The following is a 25732-nucleotide window of genomic DNA, read 5'->3' on the forward strand; positions in this document are numbered from 1 at the left end:
AAATAACACTCATTACAATAAGCAGGCTCATTTATAAACAGCCTTTGTCCACAAGAGGGCGCCAAACCTCCACACAATGCACACTGAACCGTCTGCAGCAGTCTGTCTCAAAATCCAAGAAGTCCACAACTGGGTCATAATCAGGTGAAAATATGCTGGAGTCAGCACTTATTCTGCACTCATGTTTTTCGTTGTCTCTGTTGACAATGGAATCAGTGTTCATCAGAATCAGAAACAGCTTTTATTGCTGAGTAGGTTTGAACATACAAGTCATTTGTCTTGGTGATTTGGTGCACAACAACAACCGCAGGGCAAAAGTCCAGAGATGCAGCATAATATAGAACAATTTACAATAGAAAATATACATTAGAAATGTCTTTCTTTTAAGTGGAAGATCTGTACAGCTCTGTGCAGGAATGTGCACAAATACAGTATTTACCAGGAAATGTGCAAATGTCCAAAGTGCAAAGAATGTGTGTTAATGTAATGCTGGACTGTGCATGAGGCCAACATTTTACTACAATTTACAAAGCCAGTAAAAACCAAACCTGTTGCTTCTGAGGAGCTGCTGTTCGATTGTTTTGTGAGAGAAAGCCATTTAGAGTCGGTGACATGCATTTTTAACACCGTGAATATCAATCACACCATCTTTCTTATCCCAGCAGAAGTGGCCACAATCAGTCAAAATTCAAGCATGTCCCATTGTGTAGTAAAAATAGTTTTATTGAAATATTTTACAAAAAAATACAAACTGTCACTTAAGCACAAATCACACAGCATGTGTAAGGTCCATGAACACACTCACACAATAAATATAATCCTCACACAACACAAATGCAGCCTTACATTAGAAAACAAAGGAACGCAGAGTCCAGTCTAAAGGAAGGAGCAGCCGGTACGCTCACATCTCCAGGAACAGATGATGACACAAGCGGATCCGTCTTGATGTTCTGCTGAGCGGAGGCACAGGCATGTGTCCGCAGTATACAAACAGACAATGCATTCATATTTTAAAGATAAAATAAAAAAACAACACACAACTGAATACTGAATAGACTCAAGCACACTGAATACAGGTATACAAAGGAATGCAAGATAAAAGATTAAAATGGAGCTAAAACTTTAAACCCTGAAAAGGGGTCGAATACATGAAATCTCTTACAAAGAGAGAGCAAAAGAGATGGCGACTTATTTTAAACATCAATCGGAATATAACCTAGTCTTTCCCCAGCTTATTACACTCCAGCGGCCCTGAGACCTCGTCTCAGATAACCAATATTCTTTTACATATTTGCTATTTGATACGGCTTCTGATTCATTTGTCTATTTCTTGCAGAGGGTTCCTGAATGATAAGTCAACCAAAGCTGCAGGCTGTAACACACCGACCGGTAATACCATCGCCTGCTTTGTCTCCTTGCCTTCTAAAATCAGGGACCTCCATGTATTGCTGTGACATCGACTGGGCTCTCACACGTCAACACACAGAGGGAAACACCACTGCACACGGAAGATAAATACAACTCATTATAAAACATATACGCCATGTGTAACATGAGAACAAATCATTTCCACATCAACACCTTCAGAGAAACATCTATGGTTCATAATTACAGTGACGTAAATCACTAAACCACATACATTTGAATCAGTTTGGTATTGCATCTTCCTCTGCTAATAGAAGTCACATGGTTGCAGCTCACATTTGAAATGGAACAAATACAGACTTTGGTTTGGCAGCTGGATTTCTCTCAGTAACTGAACCGTTCTTCCTCCTCACTCAGTGTGTAGCCATGCACAGGACTTGTGCTTGATAGCGAGACAGCTCTGTGCTAAATATCAAGTAGATCTCACCAGCAATGACAGTTACTATGAAACCAAAGGCTGAATTAAAAACTAAATAGCTATCACTTCATCACTGTAACTGCTGCTTGTTATTTCATGGACACTCCTAAAGTAGTCATCCTCCCCCCACAGCTCGTACAGCCCTGCTGACTTTCACACTTGTGATGGATCTTTGTTGCGGAGGTGCTTTAGGGGACGTTTGGGTGTCGTCGTGCTCTTCTCCGGATTAGACTTAATCTGTCTTCAATGTGTTAGAATGTCTTTTAATGTTCAATCTTTCCAATCGCCACCGTTCTCATAAACTATCAAGTCAAGATCGGGCAGGTTGAAGGCAAGTGAAAAACTCCTGCTTCAAGCCGTTGTCAGAGATGCAAGAAAAAGCTCAAACGTCATTCATACTTGACATTGGACCAGTAACCAAACACTCCTGGCAGTGCCTGTTGGTTTGAATATGACAGTCGAGTATAATATCGAGTATTCTGCACCAGGCCGTGTTATAAAAAATACTGTAACATCAGGTAACATATAACAGTATTAAGCAGTATTTGAATATCCACCTCCAGACAATGAAAAACTGAAATGTTTGATAGCAAACTAAACCAAATTAAATAAAACCAACAGCAATCATTTCTGTTAAATTATGCAGATAAACTGATTGTTTTTTTTTGTCTGTATTAAGGTACATCTTGTAAAATGTCCTCGCCGTGTACCGGGGCCAGGAAACCCTGACTCCCCGTTCCACCTGGTATTAACATGCATCGTGGCTACATGAGATGGGTTGAATTCAGGTCACATGCCAGACCCGGCCACCATTAATCCTTGCATCATCACTGCAGCGACGAGAGCGAAGGCCGAGTCAGCCCAGCCCTCAATGCTGCTCTAAAGCAGGCCCGACAACCCGACGTCACCGCGGTGTCGTAGAAGTCACTCAATATACACAAAGGCTTTTCTTCAGCCCGGACTTTGAAGTGTTTATCAGTGTCCTCCCACCAGAGGAGACAGAAGCCTCACTCCACGGGGCCGGTGGTGCTGCTGCTGTCCTTGACGCCGGCCCTGCTGATGTGCAGCCAGGGCAGCTTGGCGCAGTTCTTAAAGAGCTGCTCGATGGCGATGTGACGCACGTGCAGCTCCGACACCAACGAGTCTTTCTCCTGCACGGCCTCAGTGAGCTCCTCGAACACCTCTGTTGAGAGAGAGAGAGAGAGAGAGAGAGAGAGAGAGAGAGAGAGAGAGAGAGAGAGAGAGAGAGAGAGAGAGAGAGAGAGAGTCAGTGGCTTCATTCACACACAAGATAAAGAAAAGCAATAATAGTGATTACTGAGGGGGCAAAGAGCACAGACAACATGACAGAAAACGCATCTGCTTAAGATACCTCTACTCAAAAACATCAGCAAACAATAAGTGATGAAGAATGGAGTGAACGCACATGAGCGAGCACTAAACAGTGACCAATTCAACACGGCTGGTCACATGGCAGGAGCTGATGTGTTGAGTCTTGCAGTCTATAGTAGCCCCAGGCTGTATTGAGTCTGCGAATGCTCTGAGCAACAACATCTATTTTTACTCACTCAGCTTTTTCCTGAGGGCACCAAGAATAATGTAACATGGGGATGTATTACAGATGAGCACGACGGAGCGAGAATGTCGCGTTTAGAATAATAATGATTCAAATGGTGGAACTTTAGGTCAAAGGTTGTGCACAACTTATCACAGAATGCCAGTAAAAAACAACAACACTTACTTTGAACCTGCATCAGCAGCTGGTTGTTCAGCTGATGGAGGTCATCCACACTCATTTTAGTCACTAGAAGACAAAACAAAGAGATTTGATCAGAGTGTGTGAGAGCAAAGGTTTCAGGAGAGGAGCAGACATTTATATTATTAGTTTCAAGTAGTTGAGCGATGACCTTCCATCCTTTTAAATGTACAGAGGGGAAGGTTTTAAAGTCTCAGAGAACACAGATCTGTGGGATATGTTTTGAATCTTCCCGAAACACATATGTGCTACTAAAGTCCAGAGGTTTCTAGAATAATTAAGAGGAATTCAGGTATCAGTGAGGTGAATAGGTGCCACGTGCACATCTGAAGAGAAGAGTAAACGATGCTCACGTGTGTGTTGATAACATTAAATGAGACAAGTTGATCTAAAAGAGAATAAATACTTGAAAGCCATACAGAATGCCTGAGAGCCTTACTGCAATATATGCCATTAATATTTTTCCTTTCCATAAATAATGACATTTATCACCATATGTTGGTGCATAAAGACACCAGAATGCAGGAAGTGGTTGATTAGTTTCCTGTCCAACGGCAAGATATTCAGATTAGAAGCGTCGCCCAGCTCATGTAGCGATAGACACTCACGTAAACCGTGGAACGCCTGTCATCTTTCATTTGAAAGCACAGAATGTTAATGAGGGACCCAGAACTGCACACGGCTCGCTCACATTCCTGCAGTCTGTTGTCCTAAGCAGCAATAGTGACGAGACACCAGAAAGACAAGGACATACAGTGTCTGGAGGTTACGGGAGAATGAATTCCTTCTCTGGAGGGATCACAGCAGAGAGGGCGATGAGGGTCAGACCGAGTAAGAAGGTGTTTTCTGTTCCTGTGCTACCGTTCTGTCTGCTGCCTTTGAACTTACAAGTGAAAGAGATGGCAGAGGTCACACTGAAAGTTAAGACGGAGAGAAGAGAGGCAGAGAATGCGGCGACATCTTGTCAACACTATCCTTCCTTCAAAAGACAAAACTAAACAATCAAACCTTCCACTACTCACCGACACACTGATTTAAAAGCTAAAGTCAAATCTTAAACATGCTCACGTTCATCTCTGCTGCCGCCCTGGTGTCTGCGCTGCGTTTGTCCTCCTCCTTGGTTCCGACTGCGTCGGACGCTCCTGCCGTCACTGGACCAGACGTCAGATTGCGCCTCCTGCAGCAGTCCCAGCTCCTCCACCGTGCGGCACTTCAACATGCCCATGGCGTAGTCGGGCAGCCCCGTTGCTTTGCCCGCGTCCCAGCACGGCGTGTAGCGGGGCACCTGGGCGTCTGACTGGGGCAGCAGCTTGCAGTCACCCTGCTGGCTGTAACAAAGGAGCTTGGCCCCTCGTCTGCCGGGGCCGATGGAGGAGACGGAGTCTTTGTTCTGGGCATACTGGATGATGCGGTTCAGTTTCTGGCTGAAGGCCAGCTTCATGCCCTCGTAGGCACTTCGGGAGACCTTGGAACGCGACAGCTTCTGGTTGGCGATGAGGTGGCATTTCTCAAAGCAGTCTCTGTGGCCTCGCAGGGACTTCGAGTGCAACAAGGTAGCAGAGGAAACACCTGCATTCACACAGACATGAAGCAATGAGTCAACAGGCACAACGCGTTTAAAGGACACAGCCACACTAACAACTGTCACAGTTATGAGTGCAACAAGACAGTGAACTCCAAGAGGCAGGGTTCCTAACACATGTAAAAAGCATATAAATAAAGCAAAGAGCTCAACAGTTGTTGAGAAATGCATTACTCGCCCAACAAATTAAAGTAAACCAGTATCAAAGCGAGTAGAACTGGCAGATTGACCCGTCGCGATCTCTCTGTGAAAGCTGCTTAATGTGTGGTGGATAACCGTGGATTAGCCAGCGGAGCGTTGAGATAGCAGGAATAATACACTGACCCAGTCTCACTGCAAACACATGAAGCATATTTTAAAATGTGTACCGTCTGTCCACATGAAGCAGCGTTTTCATTGAATCTTAATCTGTTTCTGTCGTATATTCGGTTGGTGTTTTAGTTTAACAAGTGACCGTGTTAACTGGTGACTTTCGGCCGAATGCTTGTGCTGTGCTTGTAGTAACTTGCTGGCGTAGATACGGTCAACTTGTTTAGGTTGCATTTGTGATCTTTGGTGGTTAGTGTCCTTGCATAGCTTGACAAGCTCCTGCACTGCGCCACACTTCCTTTGCCACTTAAAACTACATTCACTGGAAGTACCTCGACAGGGGGAAAAGTACCGTACTTTCCGGGCTATAGAGCGCACCGGTATATAGGCCGTACCAGCTGATTTTTAAAAGAAAAAAGAATTTGTACACAGATAAGCCGCACTGGTCTATAAGCCGCAGGTGTCCCCGTTGAACAGCAAGATGCTTTCAACAGTACTAAAGTTGTCTTCTATGAACATCATAACATGTTGCTAGCTTCTAAGCTAATTTTAACATTACGGCCAATGGGGAAATGCTAACCACGATTAGCATTAGCGAATATATAATATATCTTTGTACATCTTTTCATGCAGACATACTTGCATTACAGACTACGGTCTCTCACGGCTACCAAACGAAAAGCAATGAGGCAATAACTGTTGTTGCTCATAGCTCTGAATAGCTGTTGTGATAGCAGCAACTGGCCAAGCCAGTTAGCCATTAATGCTATTCAGAGCTATGAGCAGAGAAGATCAGCTTTTTCTCAAGTCTGCCAGTGGATCCTAACAGCCCGGAACAGTGTGAAAGAATCCATCATCACCAACGGGTTCTGAAAGGCTGGGATACTATGAGATTATAAATTATAAATCCGCCCTTGAGCTTGTGTTGTCCTCCTCATTGCGCTGTCCCCTTAATCTCATAGTATCCCAGCCTTTCAGAACCTGTTGGTGATGATGGATTCTTTCACACTGTTCCGCGCGGTTAGGATCCACTGGCAGACTTGAGAAAAAGCTGATCTTCTCTGCTCATAGCTCTGAATAGCATTAATGGCTAACTGGCTTGGCCAGTTGCTGCTAGCACAACAGCTATTCAGAGCTATGAGCAACAACAGTTATTGCCTCATTGCTTTTCGTTTGGTAGCCGTGAGAGACCGTAGTCTGTAATGCAAGTATGTCTGCATGAAAAGATGTACAAAGATATATTATATATTCGCTAATGCTAATCGCGGTTAGCATTTCCCCATTGGCCGTAATGTTAAAATTAGCTTAGAAGCTAGCGAGTCGGACATGTACTGTTAAAAGCATCTTGCCGTTCAACCTTTTTTGTTAACAGTCCTAGTGAGAGGTAGGTCAAAGGTACTTCATCCATATTGTAGCGACCCTGTCAGTAACAGCTGGTAGCAGAGGGGTTGCTGGTAGCAACTGTTCTGTGTCGGGAGCTAGTAAATGTTGTGTTAGACCGGAACCGGAAGTTGCGGTTGTTGTGGCGGAGAAAAGCTACGGAAAAATCCGTATATAAAGCCACCGGACTATAAGCCGACGCCTCAAAGCGTGGGGTAAAAAGTAGCGGCTTATAGTCCGAAAAGTACGGTAATGCTTCCTGAATCCAGTCAAAACAGGCCACACTGTAACCACTTTAGCACACATGGAGGAAATTAGCCAGCAAGTGGATCAAAGTTAAAATAACCTCAGAGTAAAATGGGATAGGGCTTGACAAACAAAGAGAAGCTGTAGGTGAAAGAGGACGTGAGTGAAAACTGTGTGTGTGCAAGTGAGGCTAAAGCGAGGCGTTTGTGTGATGGCCTTCTTCTCACAGCCTGCCTTTCTCAGCAGACAGACGAACCGCGTTGGCGATTAGTCACCGTTAGTCCATATAGATTTAACAGCTCACTTGGGCAGGTTTTCCTCACATGCCTCTCTTGACGCTTTCGACAGATGAGCCCAGGAAACCACAGGACATTACTAACACCTCATGGCCACAGCAAAATAGTCACATACAGAGCCCTCGTGTGTGTGGTCTGCAGGGCCTTGCTTCAAGTTACGAATACACACACTCACACACACACACACACACACACACACACACACACACACACACACACACACACACACACACACACACACACACACACACACACACACACACACACACACACACACACACACACACACACACACACACACAGGGCTTCAGTTTCCTTTAACAGGGTTGTGACAGCCATATCCGATAGGGTCCGTAACTGACAACCTGTAGCTGACAGGTCTGACACAATATAGGAAATACTAAAATACTTAAAGTAGTTTCTTTGTTGCAACATATCTTTGACTAGTAATTTTATGATGTTTGTTCCAACTGAAAAACATGATTTCCCATTAATGGCAAAACCGTAAATAGCAAATGAAACTTGTCTCAGTATTATTGGTGAGAAAATGGATCGGATCAGAACTGCAACTCACATCAACAGGGTTTTAAGCCAACAGCAGCGGCTACAAGCAGAACTTCCTACAAGCATCGCTGAAGCAGACTTGCTAAAGTTGTGTGAAGACCAGAAATAATCTGTTGACTGAAATGTAAAAGAAAAATCTGTTTAAAGCACCAATTTGTTATAAGGACAATTGTCTTGTAATATCTCTGTCCCATGTCCTTCCCTTGTGTGTCTTTTGAAAGCGTTCTGTAGGCCTGCAGGATCAAAACAAACAGTCCACATCTAACGGGGGACAGTCAGCACACATTGTGTGCCTCAGGACATAGGACGGTTCGAGACCATTACAGGACTGTGTGCATAGAGCTCTATTCTAAGCTTCTGCATAACTGTGTTGCGACCTGAGCGCCGAGAAAGACAGACCTCTACGATAGAGTAGTCTTGTAAGGGACCTGCAGTGTATACAGCATCAGGTCTGAGTCGCCTGTGTGAGAATGCCAATGAATCTCCGCACGCTTTGCCAAGAGCTGAAGGAGCTTTCTGTCTATCAAACAGCCATGGTATAATCCGATCAGTCTCAGTTTTTGGACTACAACAAAAACACACCGACTACCACTTCCCCACCAGGGAAAGCATTGGCCAACAACCAGTGCACCACCAGCCAAATACCTCATTCCAGCTAAGCAGCTTAGCACTACTGTCTTTCATGGCTGCACACATAAGCGCGTCCACACACACACTTCTCTGGAGGTGAATCAACGTTGTTCGGCTGTGACAGTTCGAGACATTAAGCACACTGAGGACCAATGGGCTTGTTGTTTCCTGCCCTGTTGTACGGAATGAGTCAAGGTTCGTCTCTCATTCAGTGAACCGACTGACAGACACAAAGCACAGACACAAGCTTAGGTCTGATGTAAAATATAAATCTGCTGTAGTTATTCATGGTTTTCACTTGTTAATAAGTTGTTCCACAGAGCAAACATAAATAATAACACCACTAGAATCAGATCAAGTCAGAAATCAAATGGTCCCGTTTATTTAAAGCAAGAAGTAATTCTCTTGATCTGAAGAAGAAACAATGTTAAAACTACAAAAGTCAGAGATTTAACAGAGATTGTCTTTGACTATGTCTTATTTACAAATTAAGTGAAGGGTTATATTTCATAAGGCTGTTCTCAACAAAGAAATAGTTCGTTGACTAACGCGGAATTTTACGGTTTTGTCAACTTAACTATTAGTTGATTTAATCGACCGATCTGGAAAACTTTGTTTCTCCACAAAGACTCACACAGAAGCACCACTTTAAATCTTGTGTTTACCACAGATGTGCTCATACATTTCTGGGAAATAAGTCATTCAGCACAAAAAAAAAGCATTTAAAAAAATGAAGAATCAACCAAAGAAAACAATCAAAGTTGCTTTATCGACTAAGAAGCAACAGCCCTAGTTGCCAATTCATATTTAGTTGTATTTTAGTCATACGAAGTTGGTGTGGAAAAGTCAAGAAAGTGGTGGAGCAGCACCAGGAAGACCGATGGCTGTTACATTGGGTAATTCTCAACAGTAAAGTCACCAAGGGAACGCTGGCATCAGGACGACGTACTAATCCTCAGGCTGAAGAGAGATGACATCCCTTTGTTGTTCTTGCCCTGCTCTTCATTTAGTGGCTGCACTTCTGCCCAAATTTAACTCAGACCTCCACTCCATAGTCTTGTGGTTGCCATCATGGAAAGAGATCTGTACCTAAAGTTCCACTGCCTGTAGTTGTTTGTGCTCAGTCTGTGCTGAGCCTTGACACACTTAAGAGGAGATGAACAAACGGTGTTGGGACATGTGGGACAGGGGTGATAAGGTGTCAAACACAGCTGCATGGCACGGTTTAGAAGAATCAGCAGCTGCACGAGCCAACGTAGACACCAACATGGAGGTCACATGACCAACACTGAACTCAAACCACCCGTTAACCCCCACAGGCCTTAAACAACAGTACAGAGTCGCTGCCATTAACAGCACAGAGTGCAACGAATGACAGACTGGTGTTACTACTTAACAAACAGTCCTACGTGACCGTAAACAAACCAGGAGTAGACATCCGTCAATCAACTGCTTGGATTGCTCATATATGAATTCCACAATTTGCACAAAAAATGCAAAGAAAATGTCAAATTTGGTTGAAGGTAATTTGGGTGGAAAAGAGACACGCAGAGTATAAACTCTGGAGACAAAGTTTTGTAATAATTTCTCAAACACAAAGTGATGTTGCTAGTCCCTTAAAATATCAAAGTAGTTTGAATCAGTTATAATTGGTATGAGCAGCTGGATTGAGAAGCACTGCACACTATAAATGATTGTGATCACAAATGATCTTGTGTATATTTGATATGTGATATAAACACCGTAGATCTATTCATATGCTCTCCTTTGATTCACCAAATCAGTAGAAAAGGATATTCCCATATCAGCAAAAATGAAGCATTATAAAATGACAGACTAAAGCATAGCATAACGACATCTGACTGATCTAGAAATGTAATTATAATAAATCAGGCTAATCCCATCATAGCATAATTAGTACTTCTAAATAGCAATCATCTTTGATGATGCAAGTAAAACATCCCAGCAAGAAAATTCATTTAAACAGTGTCTCTGTTCAGACAGAATGATGTGTTTTATATGATATAATATTCTGTACAGCACATTATGAACTTGTACTGGCTGCTACCTTCCGATGGTGTGTTTTGTACAGTCAGTGACAAGTATTCCTCATTGGGTAGAATGACGTAAACTGTACGTTTTTAAAGTCAAATCTGAGTTGTGAAGACATTGTTGCGAGGAAACACTGACGAATTAGAAAAATAGCAAATACATTGGCATGACACCTAGTATTAAGAGTACAAGGCTGTTAAAATGATGCAAAAGCTCTAATAATATAGAAATTAGCAGAAAAATAATCTACAACCACCCAGTATCAGAGGTCAGTTTACTGCAAACCATCGGTCAACTGCTTCTTTCTACCAACAACACTCTGACACTCACATCTACAATGTGCATCACTCCAAGGTGACAGAGGAGAACTGTCTGTAGAGGTGGTTGCTCACATTGTTGGTTAGACTGTGCGAGTTAGTTTAGAGATTCACAACCTGTGGTGAAAGAGGCCATTACTCCAGAGTTGCGGAGCTAATGAAGAGAATCAACTTTGGGAAAAAAAAGGGGGGCAATTTATTCAAACAAATGATATCGAGTCAGATTGAAAGCAGCCCATTATAAATACAGCCTTATGACATGCTAAGTTAGAGGGCAGTGCCATGCAGCGGTTTCATCTCTGGACCCTGACTGAGTTCAAGCACACAGCTACCACAGGCAGCGACATCAATAGACTCTCTACACCCCAGGTTGAAGAGTTCACCCACAATGAATGAGCTGTTTAGAGGAGCAACAATAGCCCCTGTAGAGCGAGCAGCAACCACAATCAGCACCGACTGCATCATTCCAGTCTCTCCCAGCTGGAATTTGCTATTTTTTCCTCACTCCAAACACAGCTGGAAATCGCACTGCCAGGCTTCAGCAAATACAATTCTGTATGCGTTATGTAAGCAGATGATGTGCTGAGCTTTAGCTGAACCTGGCAGCTCAGCAGACATCTTGTCTGACGAGAAGCCAGAGAAGACCAGAAGACTGTGGGTGAGAGGCTGGAGGGATCTCTCAGGTGTTGACACAGCACAGCTCGTCACATCCAATAAGGACAGTTCAAAAAAGGCCCGTCTGGATTGAAGTATGCTGCAATGAGCAATCAGATCCAAACAGCAAAGTCTGATGAATATTACAGTTAATGATACCAGATTTGGCCATTTTGGGTGGTTTGAATAACAGTGTTTTGACTGTAAACCTCTCCCATTTGAATGACATATCTATTCATAAAAAATAAAATACATTGCACAATCTTCTAAACTATTACTGCCTTGGCTGGAGGGAGGTCTGGCTTCAGTGGATACCTGACAGAGCCACTATCTTATCATTTGTTGGTGTCACAGGCATTATGGAGGTTGGTGTTTGAGCAGTCATAAAGAAGCCTCCGAAATACACGAATGCTTTCAGGTTGAAACAGTAACACAGAAGATTACCAATGACTGCAGACTGGTTGAACTGGCTCTTGTTCTCTGCTGCACACTGTTGCTGCTCAAGGCTGTGTAGCACAAAGCTCAGATGGTGCAGCAAGCAGAAACAAAAGAAAGTAAGAAAAGCCCAGTTAACCAGAGGTTCCTACTCTGTATTTCTTGATGGAATCAGTGTGCACACAGGCCAAAGCAGTTTCCTCAGGAAACAACCACTTGGAGCTACAACAATGGCTGCACTTCCTGGACAATTTTTAGCCTTCACATACTTCTGCACCTGGTGGTACTGTGGGCTCAAGCCTGGCTGATAAACAACTCTGTCAACATGAAGCTCATTCATCTCTTGGAATATGGAGACGAATAGGGGTGTCACGGATCACAAACCTCACGGTTCGGTTCGGATCACGGTTCAGGAGTCACGGTTCGGATCAACAAAGAAAAGGGGAGACAAATATAACTTTGCTTTCCATTTATTAATTAAAGAACTTCAAGAACACTTAAAGCAAAGAACTTTGGGCGATAGTCTTACATGAAAACAAAAATATTGAAGATGTCCAATTTGAAACAAAATGAATTAAATAAATAAAAATAATACATTCAAGAATTCTGTTAAGTTTAAGTGCAACATGAGGTATGTTGATATCCTCGTCCTTTCATCAATATTGAAAGAAAGAAACAGCCAGTGGGCTAGCTTCCACTGTTTACACTGAACTGAACTGCTCAGCAACAACTTGGGTCTGTTTACTTCCTGTCAGGTTATGCCATTCAAATACACAATAATGTTTACCATTACTGTGACATTATTTTCAAAAAGATGAGAATATCTCCATTGTCTGGGGAGAGGGTCGACCTTCCTGTGGTGACTGGAATATTATTGGGCCTGTCCAGCTTCACTCTGACACTTCTGTCAGCACCTGAACCAGGTGTGTCTGTGTGACGCTCACAGAGGGGGCGTGTCTACAGCACCTGCCCCAGGTGTGTGTCTGTGTGACTGTCACAGAGGGGGCGTGTCTGCAGCACCTGACTAAGAATCACTCCGCCGTGGTGAAAGCAGTCTCTGCAGTATTTTCCTTCTCATAGAGGTCTGGAACAGCTTCACACTGAAGTGGGTGCGTGAGTGGACTTCGTAGCGTGGCTCAAGCATTTTAACCAGATTTAGAAATCCTTTGTTTTCTACAACAGAGTGTCCCCCGTCGCTGACATGCCCGATGTTTTGTTGTTGTTGTGAGTCTCTCTTTAAATAACGCCTACATACCGTAACGGTTTCGTCCACCACCCTCATCTGGCATTATACGTTACAGGGAAGACAAAATGTTCCCAAACTTGCGACTTAAATGACACCGCGGCTTCTGACGCTCCTCCGCTCGCCATGACTTCACCGTTAAATGCTTCTAAGCTGCTCCGTTCACGTGAACACACTACTGCTTTATATCTGTTCACTGACACTCTGCATTGATATTTGGGGACTTGTTACTTGAAAAGGAACAGCAACAGTAGAACTTTACACACTATGATGATTACACTGTAAAAAAAAATAAAAAATACTCGATTGATCCGCGGTTCACGAGTGATCCGAACCGTGAGGGGTGATCCGAACAGATCACGGATCGATCCGTGATACCACTAGAGACGAAGGATCGCTTCGTCTTTAGTGGTTCTTGTTTCTGTTCAAGTTCATGTACAGTGCTGCCGAACTTCAACTGTGAATTCTGTGTGCGTCGGCAGCTGACGGTTACACAGACAAGTCTGAACATCCCCGTGTCATGCAAGCCTCCGAGCAGATCTCAGGGCGGCTGTGGGTGGAAATGAATGCTTAAGTGTAGTTAACTCATCATGGGCCTGCTGTCTGCTGTGACAAAGGTACACCGTTGCAGTGGCCAGGTGTTCAAAAGATCTATTTAGAAAGAACATTTTAGACTTTAAAAGGGATGTTCTAACACATCATGACGAGTACTAGACAACCTATGAAAACAGTTAGTGTCTTTAGTGACTCTGGAGGAAACAAAGTTTGAAAAGATAACCCTGATGATGTCATCCCATACTAGGGATTCAAAAACCGGTTGCTCTCATTCCTTATAACAACATCCTTTTAATAAATGAAAGCAAATATACTCGGATCACTTAAAGAAATCCCGTTCATTGCATGTCCCCTTGTTTCTCTTTACAGGCAACCTTACAACAGACCTAGAAGTATATTCAGTAAGCTATAGTTCTGACTGCTATGGGTCCTCTGGTCTAGAAGACGCTGCCCATTGTACAAAATCAATGAGAAGTTAGAGCACTGTAGAGAGATTGTTCTTAAAAAAAACTAAAACGAGAAGCAATTCTGCTTCTACTAAATATTCAAAACCAGCATATAGCAAGATGGCAATGAATATTCAGCAGCAGTAATTCACCCTTGAGATAGCATGATATGGTTTGGAACGGAGAGGCACTGGGAGGGAGTGTTTGTGTGCACGAGCGATGAAGAACATTCTCTCCTTCTTCACATGTTTCTGTGTGGATGTTTGTTCTCTTGTACTTCAACGAAGGACGGCACAGAAGGAATGAACAGTGGATATTAAGTCTACATGAGCAGTCGGCGGCCACACGGCTTGGCTTTAGTTTCCAATCAGCCGTGCCTGAAGTAGCCGCATACAGTTTGGCAAGCCCCCCCAATAGTTAAGTTATATAACAGCCACTTCGTAGACACACACAGGCTACATCAGAACCCCCAGAACAACCAGCATCCAGGGTGCCCCAGTTTTGTCTACACAATGAAAGAGAGGAGACACGCTCACATCAATGCCCCACCAGCTGACTTGTTCCTACCTGAACAGAGCATCCTGGCTGAAACATTAAATGGAGCAAACAAGGACGACCAAACTGAGCCAGACAAGAAACCCCCACCATGTTGAACGTCAACAGATAAATAACCACATTTGTTGAATCCCTTTAAAGGCAGTCAGTGACCCATGTGTCTGGATTGGATGATAGTGAGCTACGAAGGACAAATACAAAAGGTGACCCTGAAAGTTGTATTTAGTTTTCTAACATGCAACAGTATGCATAGAATTCAGCTGCTGCACAGGCAAAACACATGAAAGTAAGTACCGGTAGTACTACGTGCTACGTATAACACAGATCAATCCTCTACGACGGCTGATTGTTTTCCATAAGTACAAAGTCTGTTATTTAGGCTTTTGACATTACTGTATGTACTGTACATGCCAGCAAACCCAGGCTGTGTTCTTCTACCATATTTAGATTACATTTCTGCTAAATGAGGATAAATGAGCTTGCAAGACATTTACTGACAGAACTTAAGTTAAGTATTGTTCTAACGATGCTTGACTCTGAAGACTCTTTCACGGCACACAAAGAGCAAAGCGATTAATCAACACCCCCACGCTCAGTTCCTTTACACCACAACAGACGAGACCTATAAATCTTTTGTGCATATGCATTTTCTCCCGCTGTCAACAGAATGATATACCACTCTGGAGCTCTTAGTCAGCTATATTGCACCGTTGTACAAGTCGCACACAATCATCAAACTGTGCAGACATAAACACGCACACACTGCTTGCAGAGTCTTTGTGGATCTGTGAGACGAGTGCCCAATGAGAGGCATGTTTAATCCCTTCCGATTTGTCATTCTTCTTCAAATAGGCCACTCATTAATTAAGAGACGAAAAAACTTCAAACACATGCTCTTGAGTTTGAGTGGCACATCAAATGGGGGAACCACAGTGGTCTATTTTAGAGAGGGCTTCGGCACTGCAGGCCCATTACCCCGCACATATCTTATATGTTGTTCCTGGAGAGGATAAAGAAGCGTTTGTGGACGACCATCATACGGCACTTCAACACATCTGAAAGGTTCCCATGCTAAACTACAGCTCTTGAAGCAAGTGCATACTTGCTGTGATGGGAACAGAGATCAAAAAGAATCTGGATGTTTCCACAAAAGTGATTTGTTGTGCGATCCAAACGCTGGAGACTCTTGGCAGCTAAGACCGACATAAGACTGTCTCTACATGAATCCTGGCAGGGAAACTGGAAGTGAAGATGAATATCAAAGCTGAATCCCATCAGACACATTGAGTGAGGGTGTGTGGGCTTTTCAAGAGTTGGAGAGGTCACGCTGTGGTAACAAAAAAATCATTACAGAGCTTCACTGCATACTGTAAGCTGCAGGTTGCGTTGAAACATTAGCTAGCACAAATATATCAGCTGTATGTGTAGAGGGCCTTTGCATCTCTTTGTTTGCTCTTCATTCTGGTGAGCAGTCGTCTTACCTTCAATGCTGAGCTCAAAGCAGACATGGCAGAAAGACATGGTCCCCGTCTCCGTCTCTAGCTTGCAGACACTGCAGATATTGTCATCGTTCAGATCGATGTTCACAAACTGCTCCTCTTCATCCATTGTGCTTCAGGGAGAAGCAAAAGAGAGCACATGGCTGAATACCAGCCCTTATTTCTGCTAATTAGGTCACATTTTCAAATAAACTTATTAAAAATGCATTTTTTTGGTCGTGTCAGTGGGGGGGGGGGGGGGGGGGGGGGTATTTTTTGGATGGCACACTATTTTTGGTACGGAACACAGTAAAAGAGGCTGTGTCCTTTTTCAAATGTTTTTAGTCAGTGATGTTGTTGCTACATTACCACAAAAGCTCTCTCTATTCGATGTGCCAACATGCTAATAATGGATCCCATGGTAATAAACACAATCGGATTCATTACCATGTCGTTAACAAATTACCTGTGGGAAACATATCTGGTCAGCTGCACAACACCCACAAACTGTCAAAAAGCAGCTGAAAACTAAAGATCAGATGAAAGATAAACATCTGCACCGGTGTAGCTTTCCCCACAAAACATTTAGTAATATTAGTGTCAGTGTTGCAATATCAGATATCAGCTAGAGACCATAGAGCAGTATCTGTATCGTTCATTTGTGCAACCACTAACCAGAATATGCATATCACTGTATAGTGTATTGTATCTAGCATGCTTTTAATTGCATTTGAGAAACAAGGGACTTTAGTAAGTCTGATGCTTCTCTTGAAAATTCAACTTGTCCTGCTTTTCCAACCACATAAAAAAAGGGTATTCAAGGTTGCTGACATTATTTGGTGGAAATTAATTTCACCGTGACAGCTATGAGGACAAAGCTTTGCCACAAAATGAGAAGCAAATAAAAAGACATATTGATTTTAAACACAGATATCTGTATGTGCAACTAGGTTTGAAAAACAAAACGCCATGTCTTGTGACATGCCACAGATAATAATGTTATGGTGCTGCAGCTCATGAGCGCTGGTTATCACGGAGTCATTTTGAGAGCTTGTTCAATGTTCATGAGAACATGAAATCCGTCAGTAAAGCGAAACAACGTTTGACAAGAGTTTTTTAGCTGTTCTGAGTGTTATTTATACATATCTACTATCTACCAGTGACACAAATCCAAGAAATTCAAGTTAATAAGCTGCGATACTGACCAGATATAGCTAGCGTTATATTGGTGGACACTCAACGCTGTTTCACAAGATTAGCCAGTGATAAGGAGAGGGGGGGGGGGGGGGGTCGGATTTCATCTGAACTTTTCCCTTCGTTGGGTTAACATACACATTTTAACTTCGCCGTAACGTATTTTTTCCCCTTGACAGCAGTTTAAATACCTGAATGTCTGTGGAATGATGGGTCGGCTCGAGACAGTTTTAAGTTACCGGAATGTCTCGCGTTGACGTTAAAGCGTCCACCAAACACAGGCTAACCCCAACTGAAGCTAGCAGCACACAGGCATCCTCCGAGTAACGTAACTCTGCTCTGGCTGCTTCGTGACCGTTATTCGGCGTTGTTAAACAGCGAGGGATCCAACAAAATGACGGTGCCACCAGTATTTCAGAACAGGAATTTTGTAAAACTCACCTTTATCTTAAAGAGTGTGTGTTGGCCGGCTGTCCCTGTTGTGTGTGGACCCCTCGGTTCTCCTTCGCCACGGTGCGCACACAAACACCAGCGCGTCACGGTAAATCCGGAGGAACCTCTCTCCCCTCTCAACGGAATGAACCACTCGTTCATTTGAGGGGTGAAACCATTGGTCATTAGTTTAATTATCGACGACTCTGCCCTTAGTAAAACAGGAACAACACATATTAATTATATATTCAATAAATACATATAATTGTTTCATGAAATGCATTCGTTTCATTACATAAGCCACTCCTGACAACAGTAGCCATGAATACACCCCCACGGTTGAAACAAGGTACATCTTCAAAGACTCATCAAAACATTTCCCTTTAAAGTAATAATTCGGGGTTTGTGGTATAACTACGTATAGTGGCCTAATAAATACGATATAGTGATAGTAAAGTGTTCCCCCCGTTGTTGAATCCATTATATGAAGCGGCAGACCTTTGTTTCAGCCTTCTCTTCCCACTTCAGGATATTCTGTTTTCATTCTCCTTCACGTGAAGTCACATGTGGGGAATTCCCGCGAAAGACCCATAGCAATAACCGGCAATGGCTTTAGGGGAAATGTGCCATTGTTATTTCGGAAGAAATGACTTCGTAGACATTTTTTAAAGTTGTTTGGCGAAGTATGTTCAACTTACTTTTTACCAGCGCAGATGTTGGGTTTTACTATTTAACCCAGGAGTGTCAAACTCATTTTCACTCTGGGGCCACATCAGCATCACGGTCGCCCTCAAAGGGCCGGTTGTAAATGTAAGACGGTGTAAATGTAACCCTAACATATTTAGTTTAGTTTCCCGGGATATCTGTGACTTCCACAACACGTACTAAGCAGAAATAGAGGTTATTTTTTTCCCATGGTTAATGGCGGACAGTTTAATGGCTTTTTTACTTCATATTATGTCCATTAACGGACCAACAGGAGCTCAAGTAGACAGGTTGTGAACCTGAAATATCACTTTAAATCCGGTAACATTACAAACTAACAAGATACAATGTACTTATGAGTGAGCTGCTTATGAGTGAGCTGCTTGTTTTCAGTCTTTGTGCTGATGTTAATCTACGTAAATCTCAGCTCAATGAAAACAAAAAGTATGTTTTTACAGTGAAATGAGATCATGTTACCACAACGTTTTTATTAAACTTTCCTATTTCTAGTTTATGATACTTGGGACCTCTACTACATTACATCTCTAGACGAAATATAGTCACAAATTCCTCCATCCACAAGCCTTGACAGTAGTGCAGACTATAGTCTTGTGTAAGACCGCTCTCAAGTAACAAAAAAAATACAAGCATCCATTCATGTATGACAGTGTGATTCACTTTGTCCATCGGGGACCCTGAGATCTGCATATTTATTGTGTGTCAATTGGTTTTTGGTAATTTAACTCATTTAAACTTGTTTTTATATATGAATATACACAATATGAACTATGATAAGGTATTTGAGGCCTTAATTCTTACAGGCCCTGTGTTACAAATATACATGACGCATATTCATCAATAAATTAGTATTTAGTCTAGCCTGACAAACACACTTGATATGTCATAGTTAACTTAGAGTTATCTATTCTGCAGAATATGATCCAATGTGAATTTGCTTTAAATTGTATTATGTTTTTGAATAAATACAGTGTACCGGTACATGTTTTCATGTTTTTTAAATGAATGAAAAGCTAATTTATTTAAATGAATAAAAATCAATAGATTAGTTTGTCATGTTGCCTCAAAATAATTAAGTAGTTTTGTTGCCTAAACTTACCATTTCACAAAGTTAAATATAACAGTCTATATGTTGTCTAGGAGTCATCGGTAAAGATCCTTTTTCTGTCGTTTCGGCATAAGGATGTGTTGGTTCAAAAAGTAACAGCAAGCCACAACAGTACAGCATTTGCAACATTGTTGGAATTTGTCATCCATCCACTGACAATTTATTCTGACTCTGCTGCTAGGCCCACATGATAAAAATAAATCCGATTTTTATTTTATTTTCCAAATATTATTTTTTTTGTTGTATCATAAACAACAAACTGAGTCGTCTAATTAGGCCATGACACAAATTTGAAAGTAAATGTCTCCACATAATCAGGGATTGTGCTGATATCTCACTTACTCCATCCAGTTTATCAGTCAGTGTTTTGCTGAATGGCTGCATGGCCCTGGGGAACTGTCATTTAAACCAGTGGTTCTCAACTGGTCTGGCTGTGGGACCCACCATCACCCCTTAATGACAAGCCGGGACCCACCACCCAAATTATATATATATGATGAATATATAATTTGGGTATATCTATATTCAAGACGTCTAGTAGTAGTAACGTCTCTGTGTAGTAAACAACTGTCAAATCAAATAAAGAAAGTACACATCAATTATAGTTTAACAAATATTATTCTCATTTTTCAAATTTAACTGGATGGATTAGAAATACATGAATACATGTTCTTCTTATTTCAAGTAAAATAACAGCTGGATTAAAAAATAAATTACATAATGAAATTAAATTTAGAAAAAATATTTTCACTGAATTACGCTGCAGCTTTAAACTCAGTTCATTCAGGGTGAAGTGAAAAATCCACAACATTATATTTTTCTCATCTTCCAAAAAGATAAATTAGTGTTTGAAGAATTCACCTATATGAGTCTGTCCAGTCAGAGTCTAATGACTCTGGTCTCTCTGGACATTTCTCTCTTTTGGAGATCGTCCTATGATTTGACTTTCACAACGCACAGCTCAATAAACAGTCCTGCTCTGCTCATATATCCTCGTCTCTCCCCGTGTGTCACGGTGTGTGTACGTCTCACTCAAGTCAGGAAACTTGACAGAATACTCATATTTGATTGGCTGAGCTTCATCACGTGATGTGATTCACAACGCATTGGTCTGTGTTTTTCCTGCACCACTGAACAAGTGCCGTAAATGCTGGAATAATTCCGCTGCATAAAAAAAATGCCCTTCAAAAATAAAATCACAACTTTTTTTTATTCATTTATTTATTTATTGTCAGGCAAAGGCCTGCGACCCACTGAAAACGGGTCCGCGACCCACTCTTGGGTCCCGACCCACCAGTTGAGAATCACTGATTTAAACTGTACAGCCACAGCCTCTGCAATGGCAGGCCACTGTAGGCTAACACATTATGCACGTGTCAGTGGCATTTAATTCAGAATGCAGGATACACTGTCTGTTCAGTGTATCCTGCATGTGTAATGAGCTGTTGTATATATTACAGGATGATCTAGCAGATGGCATTGTCAAAGAAGGCCTCTCTGCATCTTAATGTATGCTAGTCTGCCATCATTATGCAATAAACACGCCGCACCTCTCATTTTGCATGCACGAGCAGCTGGGGCTCCTCTGAATGAATATTACCTCAATAAATAATCATTGACAAGCGCTCATGATAAACTGGTGTTGTTGTTATTGATTTACTTTAAGGTAAAGCACATTGAAGGAGGTTAAATGCTGGAATGGGACTCAGTGGTGATGCTCTATATGGACTCACAAACATTGAGTTTACAACGAGTGTGTGCCATCTCCTGGCCAAAGTGCAGCATTACAACGACAACCAAAAGATGCATGAAAGTAAAGACCCAATACAATGATCTCAGACCCACAATAAACCTGGTTATTAAAAAAAAGAAAAGCCCACCGAAAAGGTGATGAAATAGCCCTCTCGCTCTGCACTGTCCCAACCTCGCCATGTTACAAGCACATTCATTTTACTGTGAAGATGAATAGTTGCGCAAGCTGCATCCCACAGGTTACACACTTTACATGTTGCACACCACATCTGCCCCCAACATGTCATGGAGCAGAGGGCAGAAGCACAGCCAATAGGGGGATACATGTTCACGTTGCACTGTACTTTGTTTGTTTATTTGGCAGCCAAGGCACAGCCAGCTGTGCAGCTACCGTCACTGTTTACCTAGATCACACGGCAATACAGAGAACTCGTGTTGGCTATAGCAGGCTGCCAAATTTCAACTATTCTCAAACACATTCTCAGCTAGCCCAAGTAAAGCTCATGCTAATACATGTCTATAAGCCCCACTAGCATCCAAATAAGCTAACAACATCATATGACCTCATGCTGCTTCCACAGATCAGACCTCATTTGTATTTATGAACACGTCAAGTTAAGCAAAGCTGGAATCAAGGGTGCCAAGACTGATGTCATCTGGAAACAGATTGAGACACGTCCCAGAGGGACATGTGTTGACACAGTGGCAACAGGTTACTGTGTGATGATATTTCAGCTTCACAGATGCCGTGTAGACTTTAACCTTACCACACACAGAGATTATGTTCTCAGACTTCACCTATCCAGGAGTCCACTTTTTGCTCCTAATGTTACCATGATTAGACGAACAATGTAGCTCACCTAGTCACATGCAGCATTTTAGTGATTGTTACAAAATGTCACAATGTAATAATTGGCCATGGGGTGGTTAAATAAGTTTCTTAATCTAAGAAATGAACTGGGGACATTTCATGGGGTTATATAATTAGTTAAACCGTTGACCTATTCACCTGTAGTGACCCTATCTTCCTCTCTTCGTGCTAATCATTGAATTACTTTCCCACATTTCAATGGTGCATTCAGCCTTTGCGTAGTTAACCATAAATCTTATAATTCATCAGCGCTGAGTGCGCCCACGTCCATCTTTTCACCCTGACGCTGCATCCACATGTCGCAGCTTGCCTCAGATCTTGTTCAGCAAGTTCTGTGAGGTTAAAATAAAGGGAGAGGAAAAATAAAAGAAGAAGAAGAAGAAGAGTGGGGAGAAAAACAGCCCAGAGCAACCTGTACCAGCTATTTTCTCCCAGCAACCAATCACAAAGTGTAGAACAGATGTCGTTACCACTGGCTGCTGCTTCTGTTTCCAGATCATCGGCAACTGAAATCGAATGTGTGCGTGGGGGAATAAATCAAAGCTCTTTTACTCTGAAAGATATACTTTGATTTGTGTTCCCTTTTTAGAAATGACAGCCACTGACCCACCTTTTTATTGATAAGGGCCTTGCATCACTACAGCGCGTTCATGAGGGCTTTGTTCTTGGTCCGTCGGAGCAGTGTGACTCAGACAAACTGAAAAGTCCCGATCATACTCAGACAAAGGAGCGACGAGACACCACGTCTGACAAGAAGGAAGTCTTGCAATCTTAGAGACACTCACAACAATTAATAAGAAACTGTGATAACACAAATTCCTTTTAGCTGCAACATTCCATGGTATTGTATATTTTCATGATGATCTAATGTTGTGTGTAGATAGAATGATTTAATGTTGTGTGTAGATAGATGTATCATATCGAATACCCCTCTAAAGGTCATTCAGTTAATTAGGTTGCCACTGCTGAAGTAATTTAGATGAATCAAATGTATTCATCCATCGCATTACTGCTCAGCCCTTATACGATTATGTGGACAGTGATGGAAGAAGTATTGCAATCCTGGTGACACCTTCATTTAACCCACTTTACTGTAATAAGAACATGTTAAATAAATCATTTATTACATTTCTTTTATACTGATAAAAAGTACAAAAGTCATGAATAGTATATATTCAGACAGTATGAGAACAAAATATGTTTGTTGAACATTAAAGCATGTAAACATATTATAGTAGAATACCAAAGTACATGTATGAACCATGAAACCATGCATGACATGTCCCCTTTAAATTAAACTCCTGTTCACTTTTTTCATCACCATGTTCACTGTTGTGACCGCTACACTGTGGGCAGCAGGCTGCACCCAGGCCTGAAGTGTACAGCGCGACCCAGCTGATCTGACATCCTGCCAGTGAAGAAACAACAGAGAAGCCCTTCACCTCTGTGGGGCCGCTCCTCAGCCGATGGAGACTGGGTCCCGGGCTGGTTTCCTTCCCCCTGAGCCCGATGACTAACGTGATGCTCGGGGGACTGACTTCGTCCATCATTCATCAAGGTGTGATGGACAGGCTGAACTCTGAACTGAAGAGCGCTGAACAGTAAGAAAAGGAAATGACTCATGTATGTATACAGGTGAACCCTGAAGATATATTGGGCAACCGACATGTTCAAATATGAAATGATAATAACCGTAGCCCAGCCTACAACCTTCTGGTCTGTAGAACTTATCTTCCTGCTAAATTGCATTACTGTATATTGTTGTTGGGAGTTGTTTGTTTTATTTTCTTTCTGTTATTTTATCCTAAATTATTTGACTTTAACTATTTACAGGCTGCAATCGATCGAATTCAAATTTCAACAAATTAGTATCTATAATATATGGAATAAGCATTTCTGTTTGTACTGTCAGTATGTTTTTAGAATTACATCAAATTATACAATAATCCATCAGTATAGAAATACACATTTTTATGTTGACTGAACACTGGTGATTTAAATGACATTGTTCCTGGTTTGTTGTTAATAGAAGAGAGAACTGTAGCCCAGAATGAAAAGAAACCGACTGTAAGTTATGACACAAACCCAACCCACCAGGCTATTAGACATGACAGCAGGCTCGACAGGAGATAGGAGCTGAGATTAGGCAACAGCAGAACTATTGTCCTCCCCATAGCTGGAGCTGAGATGGATCACCAGGCAACCGGCAGGATAGGCCGCTCTGTACACACAACAGGGGCCTCAGGTTACCGGGACACGCATTTCACCCGTTATCTTCCTGGCTCTCCGCGAACACCAGCTATAAAAACGGGACAATTGCAAGCAAACGCTCAAGTTTCTCACGTTACGAAAAACCGAGCCCTTGAGGCGTCAGCGATGGCATGTTGGTTTTAGAGAGTGATGAGAAGGAGAAGTGGTCTAAGGAATGAGCCAACAGGCTGCAATTGCAGGTGGAACATCATCACCCCTCCTCACTCATCCATAATCTCAGAGCCTGTGATCCCCCTCGGGGGCAGTTCCCATGGTCTGTGCCAACCTGAGCGTGCTCTGTGGGGTCTGGAGCAGAGACATTATAATAATAATACTACAGGTCGGGCTGCAGATGCAGACATGCCAACCCTGCCTGACACACATGCAGGTGGAGAGACTGACAGACTGAAACAAGACGCTTCCTCCAACAAGCCTGCAGAGACATGAGGAGATGAAATCAAATAATAATGTTACTTGTATTGGAGTGTATTGAACCAGTGTAACTTTACATAATCATAAGATGAATGGAAATAGAACATGCACATGGTTTTGTGGCGAGGAGTGTAAGAGCTTTTTCATTCCGAGTGTTACCTTTTAAAAAGCCTTGATTCTATCAACAGGTTCGTTCTCGTTTGTTTACGAAGACCAATTTGGATTGAATTCGGTATCCTTTCATTCATCTTGAGAACGAAACAAAGTACTAATAGTGCAGTGAATAAGCTTTTGTACATGTTGTACACATGTATGCATATTTAGGCCATTTAATACAGAGCTCATACAGCTTTTTAAGAGTAAAATTCAGACACTTTTAAGGTTCCTCAAACCAGAACTTTCCAGACTCTTGAAGCCTTTATCGTCACATCTAGATTGTTACTCTAAATGCAGTTGCAAGAAATAAAGTTATACCCAAAACAATCAATGAATGTTGACACTTTGTGTATTTTACCAGCTGTTCATAGTAACTTTGAAGAGATGTTTTTATCATGATTAGTTAATGCTTGCTAATTTCCAGAGTAAGGGATCAACAGAGGACACATTGAGCTATGAATGAGTGAACACAA

At 42.2% G+C, this 25732-nt stretch overlaps 1 protein-coding gene across 1 annotated transcript; it reads right to left on the reverse strand.

Moving 5' to 3' along the window:
* Window positions 1-759: 759 nt before the first annotated feature.
* On the reverse strand, window positions 760-18062 carry cUnh21orf91 (chromosome Un C21orf91 homolog). The gene is made up of 5 exons (XM_079283221.1): window positions 17977-18062; window positions 16345-16475; window positions 4668-5168; window positions 3585-3647; window positions 760-3026 (listed from the first exon to the last, which is right to left on the reverse strand). Exons 2-5 carry the CDS (start codon window positions 16469-16471, stop codon window positions 2851-2853), a joined length of 867 nt encoding a protein of 288 aa, XP_079139347.1. The 5' UTR covers window positions 16472-16475; window positions 17977-18062; the 3' UTR covers window positions 760-2850.
* Window positions 18063-25732: the final 7670 nt, after the last annotated feature.

The sequence above is a fragment of the Melanostigma gelatinosum genome (assembly GCF_949748355.1).
Source record: "Melanostigma gelatinosum genome assembly, chromosome: 14".
Lineage (NCBI taxonomy): Eukaryota > Metazoa > Chordata > Actinopteri > Perciformes > Zoarcidae > Melanostigma > Melanostigma gelatinosum.